This window comes from Canis lupus, chromosome 14 (assembly GCF_048164855.1).
Source record: "Canis lupus baileyi chromosome 14, mCanLup2.hap1, whole genome shotgun sequence".
Taxonomy (NCBI): Eukaryota; Metazoa; Chordata; class Mammalia; order Carnivora; family Canidae; genus Canis; species Canis lupus.
In genome coordinates this window covers 47,144,844-47,163,067 of record NC_132851.1, presented here as the reverse complement: position 1 = coordinate 47,163,067, position 18,224 = coordinate 47,144,844, and the positions used below count along the sequence as shown (strand labels likewise).

The window sequence follows — 18,224 nt, the reverse complement described above, 5'->3', positions numbered from 1 at the left end:
AAGCTGGGTTTATAGGGATAAAGCCTCTCAAGTGGAGGCTTCTCCTGTGTCACCCATGGGACTTGCTTGGCCAGCATCAATGAGAAGCCCCAGAAATGAAAGGTGTGAGATGGAAGTTAGAGATGAGTTCCCTGGGAAGCAAAACATTCATTTTGGTCCCCAGTGCTGAGTGCTAAAAAGAGCATTAAAATGCAGAAAACTTGTTCCAGCTAAAGCATCCCACTTACTTGGCAATCCACATCTTATTGGAGAAGGGCTCCGGCTTCGAGATAGCTGAAAATATAAAAGAGTAACGTGAATGACACAGTAGGGGAAGCTCAAAGAATGAATCCCTGTGACATTTTATTCTAAAAACACTTAGCTAGTTGTTCTGAGGCACTTTAGAATGATGACATCACATCTAAGGTAGAACAATTCAATTCCTTTTATATGCCCTGAAGTATACGGGCACTCAATTTGGTTTAAATTATGTCATTCATTAAAATCTGAGCTCAGTGGCCTAAGTGTTTTTGTTTACTTGTTTGTTTGTTCGTTTGTTTGTTTTAATGGTGCCTGAGGACTTTGAGATTGGATCCACAGTGGCCATATTGAATTCAATGCTTTCCAGAAAATAATTATTAGTGGTAGTACAATGAACTAATTCAAGCTAAAATGATCAAATACTCTGTATCAGATTTTTATATGAATCCTGTCATGTGTCTGAAACCCTGTCCTATTAAGGAGGGTCACTGGGAAGCCAGGAAAGAATCACTTTCCAAATATCACATTTGCTTTCACTAAGCAAAAGCCACCACCTATACCTATAAACCTGTTACAGCTCAGAAATAAGTGACTAGAAGCAATATTCTTGCTCTGAGCTTTCAAAAACTTTATATAAATAGACACTAACAAAGATGAAAGCTGTTCTGGATGCATCAAGACCTCAAATGCCAAAATCAGACTAACTATAAATATTTGTATTTTATTTTCCAGGTGTACCCAGTCATTGTAAGGAGAGGATGGTGGAAAGGGACAGAAAGTTGGCAACAGTCTCACCATTAATAATGTATTTTAGGGGCACCTGCCTGGCTCAGTTGATAGAGCATGTGACTCTTGATCTCAGGTTCAGGAGTTCAAGCTCCACATTGGACATGGAGCCTACTTTAAAAAAAAAAAAAGAATATATTTTATTCTCATCTAAAGTTGAAATTATTTGGTTCTCCTTGGGCACAAAGCAGGAAAGAGAAAGAAGGGGTGGGAAACATGCATAAGGGCTTTATGTGAGGGATACTGCCCACCAACAAGCCATCCAGTGGGAGTCCAGAGGAAAAATTTGCCATGTCTGTAAGCACGATAGGTGTCTGATACTGGTTTTTGATAAGCCATGTCCTCTTAGAATGAGATTGTGATTCTTCCAGGATAAAATTCTCAAGATTTCCTTTTTACTTATCAGTCCATTAAATGCACTATCCTTTTGCTTCTATCCACTGTAAATACTTATTCATGAATACGGATAAGTGAGTTGTATTAAAATTGCCAAGAGCAAAAGATCTGTGTCAGATACATGCCTTTTCCATTCTCAGGCCATTTCCTTTTTCTGGATATTCCTTCTCAGTTTCCCAGCTCATTGAAATTCCACACATTCTAAAAAGCTAGATCAAGTACCAACTCGCCCACCTCACTACCAAGTCCAGAAAGAATCCCTCCCTCCTTGCCTGGCTCTAGTCCTTCGCGCATCTGGTATGGATGGTGGCATATACTGCACTCAGTTACTTGGTTTAAATCATATTGATCTTCCTGTATGGAAAACCATTCAAGGAAGAGACCATGTTTTCATCATTGTTGTGTCCCCCCTCCAAATCTAGCATCCATCAGAAAAGGAAGGAATAGTTGATAAAGAGCATGCTGAAGTAATAGGTGCTCACTAAACTCAGAAAAGTAGATCTTATTAATGGAAGGTGGAGGGCAGTTGGTTTCATTTTGTTTTACAGAAGGAGTTTCAGAAGTTTATAGCTAGAGCTGCATTACTAGAGATAATTTCAGAGAAGTGGAACCCTGTCAGGTGTGATTCTCCTCCATCAGTCTCCCTAAAACAAGATTGAACAAATATATAATGAATTTTTATTTGAAGGAACAGCAAATTGTTAGCCTATCTGGTGTCCAGGTGTCTTGGTCCAGCCCTGTATTCAAAAGGCATTGACTAAATATTATTTGTTGAATAAATCAACAGTGGTGAATCATAATAATGTTTTTGGTTTTTAGAAATGTTTTGGCTGCTATTTTTTTGACAGAGGTATTAATAATCCTCCCAAGAACTCATACACAAGGAGCCCAATGTTATTCTTCCTACTTTGAAGTGTGGAGGAAAATTAATACCTGCAACGCCCTATATACAGTATTGAAATCCAGACCATTTGAGGAATTTCTCCAAATTCACGAAATAAGTTGAAGAGGAACCAAGGATCTGTGTTTAGATCACTCCCATTCTCCATTCAGAAAACTAGATCTGTTGCTCATTCCAAAACAAAAATAAAACTACAAGATATGTAAAGTCTATTATTCTTTGTTTTTTTTTGTTTTTGTTTTTTTAATTTTTATTTATTTATGATAGTCACACAGAGAGAGAGAGAGAGAGGCAGAGACACAGGCAGAGGGAGAAGCAGGCTCCATGCACCAGGAGCCTGATGTGGGATTCGATCCCGGGTCTCCAGGATCGCGCCCTGGGCCAAAGGCAGGCGCTAAACCACTGCGCCACCCAGGGATCCCTATTCTTTGAAGTAAGTAAGAAAAACTCAACTTTTACTTCCTTCTTCCTTGAATGATACATTCCTTAGCCCAAGGAGCATAAAAATCACTTTGGGGTTATTGCAACCGGTTCTCTTTCTACCTATAGACCTATAATCACCTCTTTTATAGGTGACTACTGGAGATAGAAGTGTCAACTATAAGATGCTTTGTGTAAAATTATTAGATATATACCGTGCTTAAACCAATACGGCTACGGGGGCAGATGGGACTTAAACTCCTGCTTCGACATCGACTTACAGATCGCACTGAATTCCACTAAAAAAAAAGAGAGAAATAGTAGTTTGTGAAAGTTCACATGGCTTAAAACAATATGCATATCCCACAGACCAAGAGGTTTTGCTGATATGATTACACTTGCCCATTACTGGGCATCAATCACCATGGGACACACTCTTCATTTCTTACAGCTGCCCAATATTTGACAATAATTTTAAGGGCACTTCCCATTGCAACAGCTTTGGAATATTCAAATTCTTGGTGCTAGAATATTGTTTTGATGAATAAATTGTTAGAAATTACATTCAAGCATGCAAGTGTCAGAGAATGTAAGCCCCCTGAGGGCAGGGATTTGGATCTCTTTTGTTCATTGCTGAATCCCCAGCACCTAAACTATATATGCTTGGGTCACATATAACTATTGAATAAATAAATATTGAATGAAATGAATTAATGACTGAGGAAGGGAGTGAATAAATAAGTGAATAAAAAACTAGATTCACTATAATGAGATTTTACTTGCAAAATCCTTCTTACAAATTTCCCTTCATTCAGTTTTTTCCTTTATTCCAAGTACTTCCTTTTAGGTTTTTCACATTTTGTCTTGGGAGTTTAAGCTGGGAAAAATGTTGGCAATATGCTTGAGGAGAGGAAGAAGGAAGTTAAAATGCCTATTTGACGTAGAATACATGAATAGTGGCTATTTCCTCTCCCTCCCTTCTGAATTGCACTACAGAGACTCTAAAATTTCAATTTCTTAACAGAAAGTGATAGTTGCAGGAGCTAGAAGCATGTTTTCCAAGCCCATTCCTCATAGACAATGTGTGGCTGTCATATCAGCCCAACCTGATTTCTGTAGGTTCAACTTTCACAGCACAAAATATTTTATTGAGATACTGTTCACTATAGTGGGATGTTTAAGCTGAAAAAACCCTTAAGTTCTTTTAAAATATGCTGGTCCTGTACTCCCTTACATGTGTGAAATGTTTGCCATTGAAGCACTTTCCTATTTTCTCAAAGAGAACAGGAACTGAGACCAGCCAGATGGTGGCTTTGCACTGGACTGAAGAACTTCCCTTCAGAATTCTCTTAATTATTTCAAGGAAGGGCAGGATAAAAACCCCATTGTGTATATTATACAGAATATTCAAGCCCCCATGGCCGCCCAACCCCCACAGGAACACACAGTAATACACTTTCATACATACAGTCCATTTTGAAGGCTGCCCAAATTTTACCATGTTCAGAACACATCATACCAAGGAGAGAAAAACAGAGCAAATTCCTCTTTTCCCAAAATGGAATTTGTCAGTAAAAATTTGGCCAATTGTATCCTGAAAGTTCATTGATCACTTCCAAATGCTTAGAATCATAGAGGGCTGCCAATAAGATGAGCTCAAGGAGGTTTGCCCTTATAATAGCATATTTCTAAGATGGAGGAGGCACATATGGCTTGTTCCATCTTATAAATAAAGCCAACAAAGAAGTTAATGCCCAAAAATTATGAAGAATCATGGAAGAATCAAAGAAAAGAATCTCTTTTTCCCAGCCAGTCCCTCTCCTCTCCTTTGTATGAAACGTTGTCAAGCAAGTCTTTAGACTTCCTCTATAGAATCTCTGGATTTATAAATGTTCTCGAACTTGTGAATCAAACACTGGGGATGAATTGTCACTATGCAAGGCCACCGTACAAAAGCCCCTCTCTTGGTGACAGCTTCTCCCTTCATAATGACACAGTCATTCTCCATGAGAGCAGGCCACACATGATAGAAGACCAAGGGAGCAGTGAAGTCAGAGTCATAGCTGCGACGGTACCTATTTTAAACACACAAAAGAACAAAGAAGAGACATTAAGCAATTGATGTAGCATAAAGGGAGGACATCAGTGTAAATTTTCATTTTTTATTACACTCAGACTAGATAAATATGGATCCTGATTGTGTTATTAAAGACATGATTCTGGGCTCTTAGAATAGGGACCAATGATAACACGGACCTAACATGGACTCACATAGAACAAGTCATGTTAGACGAAACTCGGTCCTTTCCTTCTCAGAATTACAAGTTACAGTTCAGGAACACCTGGGTGGCTCAGCAGTTGAGCGTCTGCCTTCAGCTCAGGGCGTGATCCTGTAGTACCGGGATCGAGTCCCACATCAGGCTCCCTGCATGGAACCTGCTTCTCCCTCTGCCTATGTCTCCGCCCCCCTCTGTGTGTGTGTGTGTGTGTGTGTGTGTGTGTGTGTGTCTCATGAATAAACAAATAAAATCTTTTTTAAGAATTAAAAAATAAGTTACAGTTCAGGGAAACACTTGAGATGGAGACCATCTGAAGTCCTATAGGCATCCTGAAAGACTTCATATGCTATCTTTGTGGGCAAAATAAGAGAAAAAAAGGTGGATGATTGACTTAAGTAGGTCGATCAGAAACTGGTTCAATGATCTTATCCAAAGTGAAATAATTAGTGAGTCAATAAGACCTTGAATGAAGGTGCTCTCTCTCAATCTTTTTCTAAGTAACATGTTCATCAATGATCTGTGTGAACTATAGAAAAATCACTCAAAGGCTAGGGATGAGTAGGAAAGAAGAAACAAATGATAGTTTCAAAAAAAAATAGCTCAACAGACAAGAACAATAAATTGAATCTAATAGGACACAACGTATGTGGATACATATGAGGTCCTAAAATTGAGTCTAAAAAGCGTATAATTGCACAGATAGAGGTGATAAAGGCTTAATCACACAAGCACAAGTAAAATAACAGGTTTCAGTTGAATTCAAAACAATCAACAACAGTGTTATACATCTAAAAAAAACTGGTACAAATTAGCTGGATTAATGGAGAATAAGAATGGCAAGAGTATTGGTCTCTCTAAGCTGCTCAGTTCAAAGCAGGGGACTACACTCAGTGTGGACACTTAAAAAGGAATACTCAGAAGAGCATGGAGCATAGGCCAAAGAAACTGATGTATCAAGAAGTCTCAAATCCCCTTTATATAGAAAAACCCAAAGCCATGAAACCAGAAGAAGGAAGATCTGAGTAATTGCTTCAAATACATGAAAGGGTGTCAGGGTTTAAAAAAAAAAAAAAAAGCATTAAAGTTGTTTTGTGAAGTCCTCGAAGTAGAACCAAATAGTCATCATTAGGAACTCTAGATTCAGCTCTACAGTCTTCCAGATGTACATGCTACAGAGTGCCCCAAGAAGCAACAGGTTACATCTGATTAAAGTCATGGAAGCAGGAGGCCCTCACAGGCCCTCTGTGAAATGTGCAGGTTCCATAAACTAAAGTGGGTACACATTTCTGAGTGGTTCTATGCATTCTACAAAGGAGAAAGGAATAAAGGAAGAGGGAATAAGATAACATGTTCTGTAAAGAAATCAAAAAGATCAATTGCAGTGTAATGTTCGAATACCAGCTCTTCCATGAGTGGACACATGTTAGGAGCAATGATCTGAAAGAAAATAGAAACAGGGCAATGGCAGGAAAATATGGCAAGCTAAAAGGCAATTGGAAACACCATCACTGTGAATTTGATAAGCAAAAGAAAGGTATGTAGTCTCTGTCATCAATAGCTTGTAGGGACTGGGTCACCGCCCCATTAACTCTGCAGACTGAACAAACACCAAAAGCTAACATTTCCTGAGAGCTCACTACATGCCAAGCAGCGTCTAAGTATTTTATCTGAATGAAGTCAACTGACCTTCTCCAGCCCTAGGAAACAGGTATCATTATTTCCCCTATATGACAAAGAGGGAACTAAGCAACAGACAAATTAGATAGCATGCCCCGAGTTACAGAGCTAATTGGTGGTAAAGCTGGGATTTGAACCCAAGCAGCCTGATACCAGAGCCTCAAGCCTCAGAGTGTTCTTAACCACTAGCTTGCCCTCTTCCCAATAATCTCTAGCTGTATCATGAGATCCCATAAAATTTCAGTAAAATGTTTTAAATTAATTTCTTCTAATTTATAAAGGAAACATGTACCATGTAAAAGTTGATAGAAATCTAATGGTCCTAGAGAGTCTAGAGCACACATTCTCAAATGCTTGTGTGATAAGGAACACCTAGGTGTTTGTTAAATGGCAGACTCTTGAGCCCCACCCCAGACCTACTGCATAAAATATCATAGAGTGTGATCCAGGAACCTGCCTTTTTAACAAGATTTGAGTAATTCTGACACAAGTGATCTATATGCCATACTTTGAGAAACATGGCCTAAATAATGCAGTAGAAACCAATAAAAAGTAATACACATTTGTAGGTAGATAGCACCTTTTTAAAAAGTGTTCTAGACAGGCTCCAGGCATTCATTAGTTCTCCCCAAGACTAATGCATTCAATGAAAATGATAACATCACCTCTGAATTACATTTGACTGAGAAAGAAAGTGACCCCAGGAGAGGGGTCTGGCCTGTGGTACAGAGAAGTATAGAGCAGGCCCTGGAAGCCAGGTTCTTTCTGTTGATTTCCCCACCCAGAGTTCTTTTCCCTAAATTGTTTCCAGAAAAGAGAGAAAAGATTATTTATTAAAAAGAAAAAAAACAACCCTTAGCTTCTGCTCTTATGTCTCTTACTTGCAATCATTAAAAATTTCTCCATCTGCCCCAAATGCGATATCTAGGGGTGGGTCTAAAGTCTGCATTGCAAAGGCAATGCAGCATATCTCCTGGATGAAGTCACTGAGGAGACAAAAGTCAACTTCAGGAGGAAATGAAATCTTGGGATTGACATTCATGGCTCGGATTACATCCTGAAAAACAAAAAGATGGCATCGCCTTGTTACCAACCTGTGACAAGAAGCTCTGACACCCAAAGGGGGTTATGACCGGTGGGTGGTGGGAAAGAGCAAATGGGTCAGAATATCATAAACTAGAAAAGCCGCACATGTGCTGAAGCGAAAGACTCACTGATGGGAAAGGAGAAAAGATGATGCAGGGGACAAATGGCATGCTAAAAGCCAAGAGAGTCTCCCCCCAAAACTAAAGCAAACACCCTTAGTGGCTTTTATTTATTATTTCCTCATTTTTCTATTCTAGGCAAGTATAGGAACTCTGTGGGGTCATGACCATTGTTGCTCCCAACTAAAAACTGGAAAACTGGGACGCCTGGGTGGCTCAGTTGGTTAAGCATCTGCCTTGGGCTCAGGTCATGAGGCCACAGTCCTGGGATCCAGCCCCACATCAGGTTCCCTGCTTGGTGGGGGGTCTGCCTCTCTTCCCCTCTTCCCCTCTCCCAGCTCATGCTCACCCACACTCTCTGTCTCTCAAGTAAATAAATAAGTAAAATCTTAAAAATTAAAAAAAAATTAAAGACTGGAAAACTAAAGCACAAAGGTTAAGTAAATGTGCAAGGTCACATAGCTAGTAAGTGGCACAGCCAGGATGCAAATCTATATTGTCCCTCAAGCCATTGCTCTTAAGCACTATGGCATTCTATCTCCAATCTTAAGAACCCATCTGAGGTGGGCACTTGACGGGATGAGCACTGGGTGTTATTCTGTATGTTGACAAATTGAACACCAATAAAAAATAAATTTATTTAAAAAAAAAAAGAACCCATCTAAAAATAGAACTATAAAGGTTCCCCATAAAATGTCTAAGAAATGTCCGTTAATGACTGCTTATACAAAGTCAATTGGATGCTCCTCATTTCTGCTATCCCATTACATACAAGAAATGCCGAGCATGGGATTTCTGAATTACTAGTATTCCACATAAAGAGGAGCAGCAGCAAACCAGTCACGCCAAGAGACCCAGCACTTACGTTAACACTGCTTTGGGAATCATATAGATCAAGATGACAAATGATATAATCCAAGACGGCATCCTCAAAGTTATTCGACCCCGCCAGAGATGGTGTCAACGATTTCCTCACACGGATCTTGAAATGTCTAAATGCCATTTTAGCTACATGGAATGCCTCCTGCAGGTAAAAATGCAGCAAATTTATTAGGTAGAAGAAGAGGAGGGAAGAGGTCCGAGGCAAGGAATGAAGAAAGACTACTCACCAAAAATTCAACATCACATGGGTCTTCTGAACACTAAATACAGTTGGTCAAAACTAATTTTAATCTTGGAGAAAACGCAGATCTCAATTTTGAAAAGTACATAAATACATATACAACTATGCATGTTCACTAATTTCAAGACATTTGCTCATTGCTCTGCTAATTCTGAGTGTGGGAGGCAGGACAGTGCAGAGGTTCAAGGAAACAGATCATCTGTGGTTGCATCAACACTTAAAAAGTGCTGGTTAGGAGCACCTGCATGGCTCAGTCAGTCAAGCATCAGACTTTTAATTTTGGCTCAGGTCATGATCTCAGGGTCGTGGGATCGGGTCCCGCGTGGGGCTCCATGCTTAGTGGAGCTTGCTTCTCTCCCTCTTTCTCTGCCCTTCCCCATGCTTGCGCTCTCTCTCGCTCTCTCTCTCTCTCTTTCTCTCTCTCAAATAAGTAAATCTTTAAAAAATAATAATAAAAGTGCTGGTTGATCCTATGATCCTACAGCAATGTCATCTTACTGGTCCAGAAAAGAAATTATCAGTGTTTATGTTATACAAAGACACTTATCAAGCATCTGGCATGTTCCCTGGCATATATTAATTCAACAAGCATTTATTAAATGTCTGTTATATAGTAGGCACCAAGGAAACTCAGTTACACGTGAAAGACATGCCCCTTAAGCTTACAGAACCTTAGCCGACCTCTTAATGAGATAAACCAGGGTTGGCAAACTTTTTTCGCAAAGAGCCAGAGAATAAATATCTCAGTCTTGCCTAAAATACATACAGTCTCTTGTCACATTTTTTTTTGACAATCATTTAAAAATGTAAAGCCATTATTCATATTCTTAGCTCTCAGGTGGGATTTTTCTTAGAAATACAGGCCAGGACTAGCTCTGGCCCATGGGTCCTAGTCTGCTGAACCCTAAAATAAATGAATACTACAGGATAAAGTTCAGAAGGCTCTGATAATTCTGTTCTCATCCCAGTAGGTTTTGTTTTGTTTTTAAATATGGATAGTTAAAATAAATAAATAAGTAAATAAATAAATAGATAAATAAATAAATAAATAAATAAACAAACAAACAAACAAACATGGATTGCTCTCGTGTCTCATAACGGACCCTTCGTATCTCAGTACTCACAAAACAAATACCTTTGGCTTTGAGAATTAAGGTTTATGTATGAGGATCTTCAACCTGCCATACTCAAGGAGCCGATGTACTAGCAATTTTAGTAACTACTCCTACTTAAATAAACAGAAGAGTTAACACAAGCACAGCCTTCTGAGGTTTTGGAGAATGAGAGGAAATAGCAATCAAACGATAGCCATAAGCTGCACCATCTCAATAGTGTACATATGCACACATTGGAGGGCCCAGCGCAAATCAATATAGGATACAGGCATTTGAGATAATCCTATACTTATGGATCCATCTGCTATGACAAATGTCTGGTCGACACAAATATTCATAGACACGAGTTGTTCTTGATTGTGAGTAACTGTTCATCCCAAATATTTGTAATGGAAGGAAGGAAGAAGCAAAGAAGCCAACAGGCAAGGAAGGAAGCAGATGGAAATCCCCCCCTCCTCCCTCTGCGACCTCAGGGTCAACGGGTCCTTCCCGGCTGTATGCTCGGGTCACCCAAGCGCTGTCTGCCCGTGGCGCAGGTGTCACCTACCACGGTGGCGATGTAGATGATCCTCTGCACCGTCTCGGCCTTGTCGATGCAGCGCCGCAGCAGGCACTGCGCATCCAGGCGGGCCTGGGAGTAGGCGTCGCTGAACCGGGACAGGAGGGCAGCCTTGCGGGCCACACTGGACAGTTTGGCGTGATTCGGGGACGGGGTCCTGATCTTGGCCACGGCGGTGGAGGGGCTGGTGGACCGGCTGCGGCTCTGGCTGCGGCTGCGGCTGTGAGGGGCAGGGCTGGGCGTCCGGCTCCTGGCCGACCTGTTGGCAAGAACCGACGGGAGAGGCAGGCTGATGCGCTCCTCCCTCCTCCCCGGCCACCTGAACTGCCAGTGATGCCCGTCAGCCGTGCAGGGGAAGCAGGTGCCCCCCAGACCTCTCCGCCAGGCATCCAGTACATTTGCGGTCAGATGCTCTAAATAAGCATGGGGAACTGGCACCCCAGGTTATTCTTTCAGCGGCCCTGCAAGCTCAACATTGATCGCTGGCCCTGTTAGGGCTGCGGAGCTCTGAGGCTCAGAAGAGTCAATAGGGTCCCCAAGTAAAGTGGCACTGCTAGCAAGAGCCAGCATTAAAGAGATCAGTTGACTTCTTACCCCAGCCTTGGGGGTACGAACAGATCACGGGCCATATGGTCTAAACAGGATGACCACTGAACAATGAGAAAGATCTGAGTTCTCCTTCTATCGCAGTGGCACCGTTGGCTCGCTTCTCCAAAGCCTAAGTTCTCACCCACAATGTGTTCGCCCTATTTCTGGGTGGGAGTGGAGCTAAGAATAGATGTGCAAGTACTGGGTGAATGTAAAGCAGGGTATCAATGAACGGCATCAAAGGCAATGGACGGGGCGCCTGGGTGGCTCAGTGGTTGAGCATCTTCCTTTGGCTCAGGTCATGATCCCGGGGTCCAGGGATCGAGCCCTGCATCAGGCTTCCTATAGGGAGCCTGCTTCTCCCTGTCTCTGTGTCTCTCATGAATAAATAAATAAAATCCTAAAAAAGGGGGGGGGCACTGGGCCCCCAAGGAGGGAGGTGTAGAAGAAACTATGGAGCAAACAGTAATACAAAGCCCACTCTGAAGGAGGGGCAGAGGGAAAGCCCTCCAGTGTGGTTTGACAATTTCCAGGGTGCAGGAAATACTGCCACCAGGGCCAATTTCCAGCTACTAATGTGACATCACATTGAACTCAGAATTAGGCAGACTTGCACAGAATCGGTCCTTGGGAGCCAAGACAAGCTGGTATCAGCACAGCATGCCAGACTGACTCCCAAAACCAAGAAAGGCCAAGGTGGCATATAGGTGGATTGGGGACCAGGTGTGGGGGTGCCTTTGACAGTTTGGATCAGGGCATGTTGTGGGGCTGAGGGAGGTGGTGGGTGTTAAAAAGAACAAGGAAAATACTCCAAGAGAAACATCCTGCTTTGTCCTCACTTAACTCCGAACGACCTGTCTTAACCTTCTGTCCATCCGTAGAAAGAGATGTCACGAGAACACTTACCTACACACTCCATCAAATGAAACGAGATACAGGAAGTAAAATGACAGGTGGCCATCCCAGAGGGAGGACTCCCAGACCTCAGAGAACAGGACCCTCATATTATGGAATATTCTCTCAGCATGGGTATGGCCCATGCATGACAGGTGCACCCAGATCTGCTCTCGAGCCAAAGAACCAACCTCTCCTCTTGCCTAGCTCTCAGTTTCATTCCTTGCGCTTCCACGTCAGCCCCAAATTAATTAGTGTCCAAGCAGAGGTATTCTCTCTCTCTCTAGAAGGGTGCAGTTAGAGAAAATAATCCCTCTACAATTCAAATATTGTGGGGGTTTGGATTCTGGATGTCATTTCACTTTTTTTCCAAGCCACGCTTTTACCACTACTGAAAGGAACTGAAATGAAAAGATCTGTAAGCATTTGTCAGACCTTCCTTGAAGCACAGATTTTTCAGCAGACAGAACAGCTATCTCATCCTTCAGGGTTCGGAGCTGTTTCTCATAATCAAAAATCACTTCGGTCCGCTGGTCTGGGTTCCTCTTGTCGATGCTTCGCTGGTCCAACTTCCTCTGCTCTGAGGCTCGAGGCTCTGCACCCCGCAGCTCCACACTTTTATGCTCTGTGCTTCTGTGGCGGGAGTCCTCCTGGGCTTGAAGAGATTTAAGCCTGGGCAGAAAACAAAAATTAAGGAGGAAAGAAAAGAGAAAGAGGGAAGAATGGAGGAAAGGTAATAGTAACAACTGGCATATGTGGTAACAGAGGCTACTCTACTTAGCAATGCCATTACTGCGCTGGAAAACTCACAAGCAACCAACACAAATCAGAAAGGAGCAGACTGCCAGGGTCAGAATGCCACCCATGTCTGCAGCTTGCATGCAAAAAAGGCTCCAGGGGGTACCTGGGCGGCTCAGTGGTTGAGCATCGGCCTTTGGTTCAGCTTGTGATCCCAGATGGAGTCCCACATTGAGCTTCCTGCAGGAGCCTGCTTCTCCCTCTGCCTATGTCTCTCCCTCTCTCTCTGTGTCTCTCGTGAATAAATATTCATAAATAAATAAAATATTTAAAAAGAAAGAAAGAAAAAAGAGAAGAAGGCTTCTGAAAAAGAAATATGTATGCAGATCCTCTAGCAAAAGCAGAGTGGGCCTATAGTCACCCTGGTTTCTATTAGGCTGGTCTTAACTGCATAGAACTCTGGAAGCATTTGACCTTCAAAACCTAGGTCCAGAAGCTGGCCAGAGAAGCAATCTCCTAGCTCTTGGATTCTCTGGACAGATGGAATATGGGAGGAAATGACAATACAGAAGTGGAAGGGTGAATTTACAAAAATAATGTATTCTAGAAACAAAGCTTCGGAAATAAAGTTGTCATCCTTGTAAAGATACAAAAAGGTGTGACTCCCTAAAAGATACAAAAAGGTGTGACTCCCTAAAACAGCAAAGCCACACAAAGAGAAGGTGCTGTGATGAAAAGGACAATGATATAAGATGAAAAAATAAGGGCTAAGATTAAGGAGGACACAGAGAAGCTAACGATGCAATAGCAGAATTAAAAGCTGCACTGCAAACAGTAAAGAACAGAATCGCTACTACAGGAAATCATCGAATTATAGGATCAAAGAAATTGAGAAGGTCTATCAAGTAGGAAATAAGAGATGAACATGACAGTGAGAGTTCTTCTCCTAAGCAGCCTGGGGTGACTCTGAAAATGGTTCGCTAGCCACTTGACCCAGAAAAACCTGCAAAATCATGCAAATCAAGAGGTTCAGATCTTTCTATTCACTTTAGGAACCCACATGAAGCTGCCCAGGCCATCAAGGGCATGCATCTCCAAAAAGCCACCAAGTATCTGAAGATATCACTTTGCAGAAGCAGCATGTGCCATGCTGTCACTACACTGGTGGAGTTGGCAGGTGTGCCCGGGCCAAAGAGTTGGGCTAGACACTGGGCTGGTGGCTCAAGAAGAGTTCTGAATTTTTAATACTTAAAAATGCAGAGAATAATGCTGAACTGAAGGGTTTAGATGGAGATTCTCTGAGCTTTGAGCCCATCCAGGTGAACAAAGCCCCCAAGATGAGGCATAGAACTTAACGAGACTCGTGGTCGGATTCACCCATACATGAGCTCTCCCAGCCACATTGAGATGGTCCTTACTGGAAAAGAGCAGACTGTTCCTAAGCCAGAAGAGAAGGTTACACAGAAGAAAAAGATATCCTAGAAGAAACTGAAGAAACAGAAACTGGTTCGGGAGTAAATTCTGCATAGAATAAATGCAAATAAAGATAAAAAGAGTAAAAAAGAAAGAGAATGATGGTGAGAGGGGAGATAGAAGTGGAAAACAGAAAACTACTCCCAGCTACAATGTTGGTGGTGGTGTTCCCAAAGAAATCAGAACAATGGAACATGTGTGAAGGCAGCAAAAAAGGTCTTCGTGTGTGTGTGTGTTTTAATATAACTCTCCACTTGCTTTTGGGAGGAAAAATCAAAATTAAAATCAAGGAAGGTATATCACCTTATACCTGTCAGATTGGCTGGAATGAAAAAGACAAGAAATAACAAATGCTGGCAAGGACATGGAGATAAGGGAACCTTTGTGCACTGCTGGTAGGAATGTAAATTGGTGCAGCCACTGTGGAAAACACTATGGAATCTCCTCAAAAAATTAAATATTGAAATGTAGTAATTCCTCTACTGGGTATTTACCTAAAGATAACAAAAACACTAATTTGAAAAGATATATGCACGTCTATATTTATCGCAGCATTATCTACAATAGCCAAGATATGGAAGCAACCCATGTCCATTGATAGATAAATGGATCAAGATGTGGTATATGTATATGTGGTGTGATGTGATATGATATGATATCAACATATATGCACATGTATATATACATACATATGTATATGCACACATTAGATATACACACACATATACAATGGAATATTACTCGGCCATAAAAAAGAACTAAATCTTGCCCTCTGTGACAACATGGATAGACCTAGAGGGTATTATTCCAAGTGACATAAGTCAGAAAGAGAAAGGTAAATATGAGAAGACTTCAGTTACATGTGAAATTTTAAAAAGCAAAACAAATGAATAAACAAACAAGTAGAAACAGACCCATAAATACAGAGAACAAAGTGGTTCTGTCAGAGAGAAGAAGTGTGGGAGACGAGCAAAGGGGATGAAGGCAAAAGGGAAGTATAGGCTTCCACATCTGAAATAAATAAGTCACAGGAACAAAAGGCACAGCATAGGGAATATAGTCACTGACATTATAATAGCATTGAAGGGTGACAGATGGGAGCTACACTTGTGGCGAACCTAGCATAAGGCACAGAGTTGTCGAGTCACTATGTTATACATCTGAAACTGGTGGGACACTCAGTGTCAACTATACATTGAATTAAAAAATTCAAGGAAAGTATAACCTTAAAGCATGTGTTTATGTTCTCCTTCTAGGAATTTATGGTTAGAGAATAATCAGAAATTTAAACTAAGACCTGCCACAACAATTATCACAGTTGTTATCTCCAATGTTTAAAATCAGTACCAAGGTAAAATATTCAATATTAGGGAGATATCTAAATAGTATAACATGGTGCATCTATTTAAAACTAAGTTTTGCAGTATTTTTTTCTTAGCAATAGAAAAAAAACAAGGTTAAGTGAAAAGATGGTATCTAAAATTGTATACTTAGGCCTATTTTGCAGCAATAACTCTATTTTTCAATGTATCAGGTGGAATAAATTGCAAAATGGTAACAGTAACTGGCTCTGGAATTACGAGAGGGTCTTTGGGTTCCTTTTACACTCTATTATACTTTGAAAATGTTCTATAGTAGATAGCTAATGTTTTTGTAGTAAGAAAAAAATACATTAAACATTAATAAAAATATTGCTGCCTTTCCTCTCTGTGAACAGCTTCTTTCATATTATAATGGAGCACCAAAAAGCTAAATTCAAAGATCAATCAGCAGCCTACAATAATCCTGTCATTTTTTTTTTCTTACTGTTTTCTTAGCTGATTTATTTCCTCCTCTGCAGCCAAAAGGGATATGGCCGATCTGTTCTTGGTTTCTTCAAGAGTCTTTTCAGTTTCAGCCAGACTGTAAGAGAAATCAATAACTAAAGACAGATTTTTTCCAAAATTGGCAGACTTTCCAAATCAAGGCATAGGTTCTCCCAGGAACTTTTGGCATATGATATAAATTCAACATAAACAAGATCAAATTATGAGACATCTGCATCCAATCAGATGCTATTGCAAATATTATGGTGCACTTGTATGCAAAAACATGCTAGCGCTCTTTCTCAATGTCAAACACAAAGACATTACAGAGCAACTACCATTAAAAGTCTATGTAATAATTATTAACATTAGAATGCAAAGGGCAAAGAAACTTGTTCTCCTTCATCTCCCCCTCCTAATTTATCTGCTCTAATCACACCAAATCCTCAAGCTGCCTCTCCCTATAAAATCTCCATTTTCTGCAATATAATACCATTTTCTGCAGTAGTTTCATTACTTTGCACCATAGAGTTGCATTTGACTTAATTTTCCCAGGCTTCCTAAATATAAAAAAAAAAATTATTTGCCCACCTACAAGGAAAGTCTTCCATAATCACACTTGACTACCAAGTATTTCATGTCTTCCTGCCTCTGACTTCCACCACTTATTAGCATGATTTTCCTGAGTTTTTCAACATAGCTAGGTCATTGCTAGCTTCAAGGACTCTCTTCATTGTAGGCAAATCATAACAAATCATATTATTTCTTTAGGTCTATCTAAAATTAAAAAAGAAATGGAAGTATGTGGATGACACGGGATGGAGCAGTGATTCCCAATCAAGTTGCCCTAGTCCAGCAAGAGATCATAGGGTGGGCAAAGGTTTCGTGACTTCTCGGACCCTACTTCCTTAACTATCCAGGCTCTTCCATCACAGTTGTCCTGAGGCTAAGAGAGTGCAGTTGCTATCTAAACACCTGTCTTCTTCCTTCCTTTTAGATGGAAGAATCAAAGGCCCAACACTTGAGTCCTTCCCTAGACAGTGAAGAAGATTGAGAAATAAGAGGCTAGCAGGATCCCTACCAAGTCCCCACAGATTCCAGCCAACCAGGCAGTACAAGAGGTGTTGTGATTACCCAAAGTTCCTTCGGGTCTCCTCCTTCTCCTCACCACCTAACAAGTGCCCACACATCCTGTGAGTGCTTTCTTATACAAATGCCGCCCCTGACTCTCTCAATCCGAGTGTGTCTCCCCTTCTCCCGAGTGCCTCCAACACTTGGTTCACACTTACAATCTCATTACAAACACACTGTGAACTACTTAAGGGTGAGAATTTTCTTTAATTCATCTTTTTTTCCCAGCACCTAAGACAGTGCCTGTAACACAGAAGATATTTTTTAAGCTGAGAAATGAATGAACAAAACGTCTAAAGTCTTTTTTAAAATGCCAAAGTAGCAGTAACTTCATAATAGGACTACTGGAGATTAAGAGGAAATTGCTGTGATTTAATTCAAAGGTGAATATGTTACAGGTTTTTTAAAGGATACATGGAGGGGGAAAAATGAATGTTTTTGTCAAGAGAAAAATTAAAAGAAGCAAACAGACCAAGAAAGGAAGGAGAGTATGAACAGGAATAAAGTAGTTATTTTTTTTTCTCAAGACATGGTACACATGTGTGAACACATATACATACAACCAAATGTACATGCTAATTTGGCACTCTTGAGTGATATACAGAGAGAAGAAAAGGAGGTACATCTGTGTGCCAAGCATTTTTTTAAGCAAGTTAACATATTTTATTTATTTTTTATTAGAGATTTATTCATTCATTGAGAATATACCATGTGACAGGCATAATGTTGGGTGCTGGAGATACAAGAGTGTCAGAATAGCAAATACAAGACGGAAACCCTTTGGGGCTTCCAGTCTGGTGGATCAGAACATGCCAACTGATATTTTACAGTTTCAAATTGTGGTAAGTGCCATTCTCATATCACTGTGAACTATGGGAAGGGAAGGAAAGACCT

General features: G+C 40.8%; 1 protein-coding gene across 3 annotated transcripts in view; it reads right to left on the bottom strand.

Moving 5' to 3' along the window:
* Positions 1 to 18,224, bottom strand: part of SPATA18 (spermatogenesis associated 18) — a 36,643-nt gene that overhangs the window by 263 nt on the left and 18,156 nt on the right. The window contains exons 5-12 of one of the 3 annotated variants that reach the window (XR_012007107.1): positions 16,201 to 16,296; positions 12,619 to 12,855; positions 10,690 to 10,960; positions 8,770 to 8,928; positions 7,581 to 7,756; positions 4,645 to 4,818; positions 2,959 to 3,042; positions 228 to 273 (exon numbers count right to left, since the gene is read on the bottom strand). Coding sequence is in view for 2 of the 3 variants with exons in the window: in XM_072775027.1 (XP_072631128.1) it covers positions 228 to 273; positions 2,959 to 3,042; positions 4,695 to 4,818; positions 7,581 to 7,756; positions 8,770 to 8,928; positions 10,690 to 10,960; positions 12,619 to 12,855; positions 16,201 to 16,296 (1,193 nt within the window). In the remaining variant the exon portion in view is untranslated. The remainder of the gene's footprint in view (positions 1 to 227; positions 274 to 2,958; positions 3,043 to 4,644; positions 4,819 to 7,580; positions 7,757 to 8,769; positions 8,929 to 10,689; positions 10,961 to 12,618; positions 12,856 to 16,200; positions 16,297 to 18,224) is intronic. The other 2 variants (XM_072775027.1, XM_072775028.1) reach the window with 2 other exon arrangements.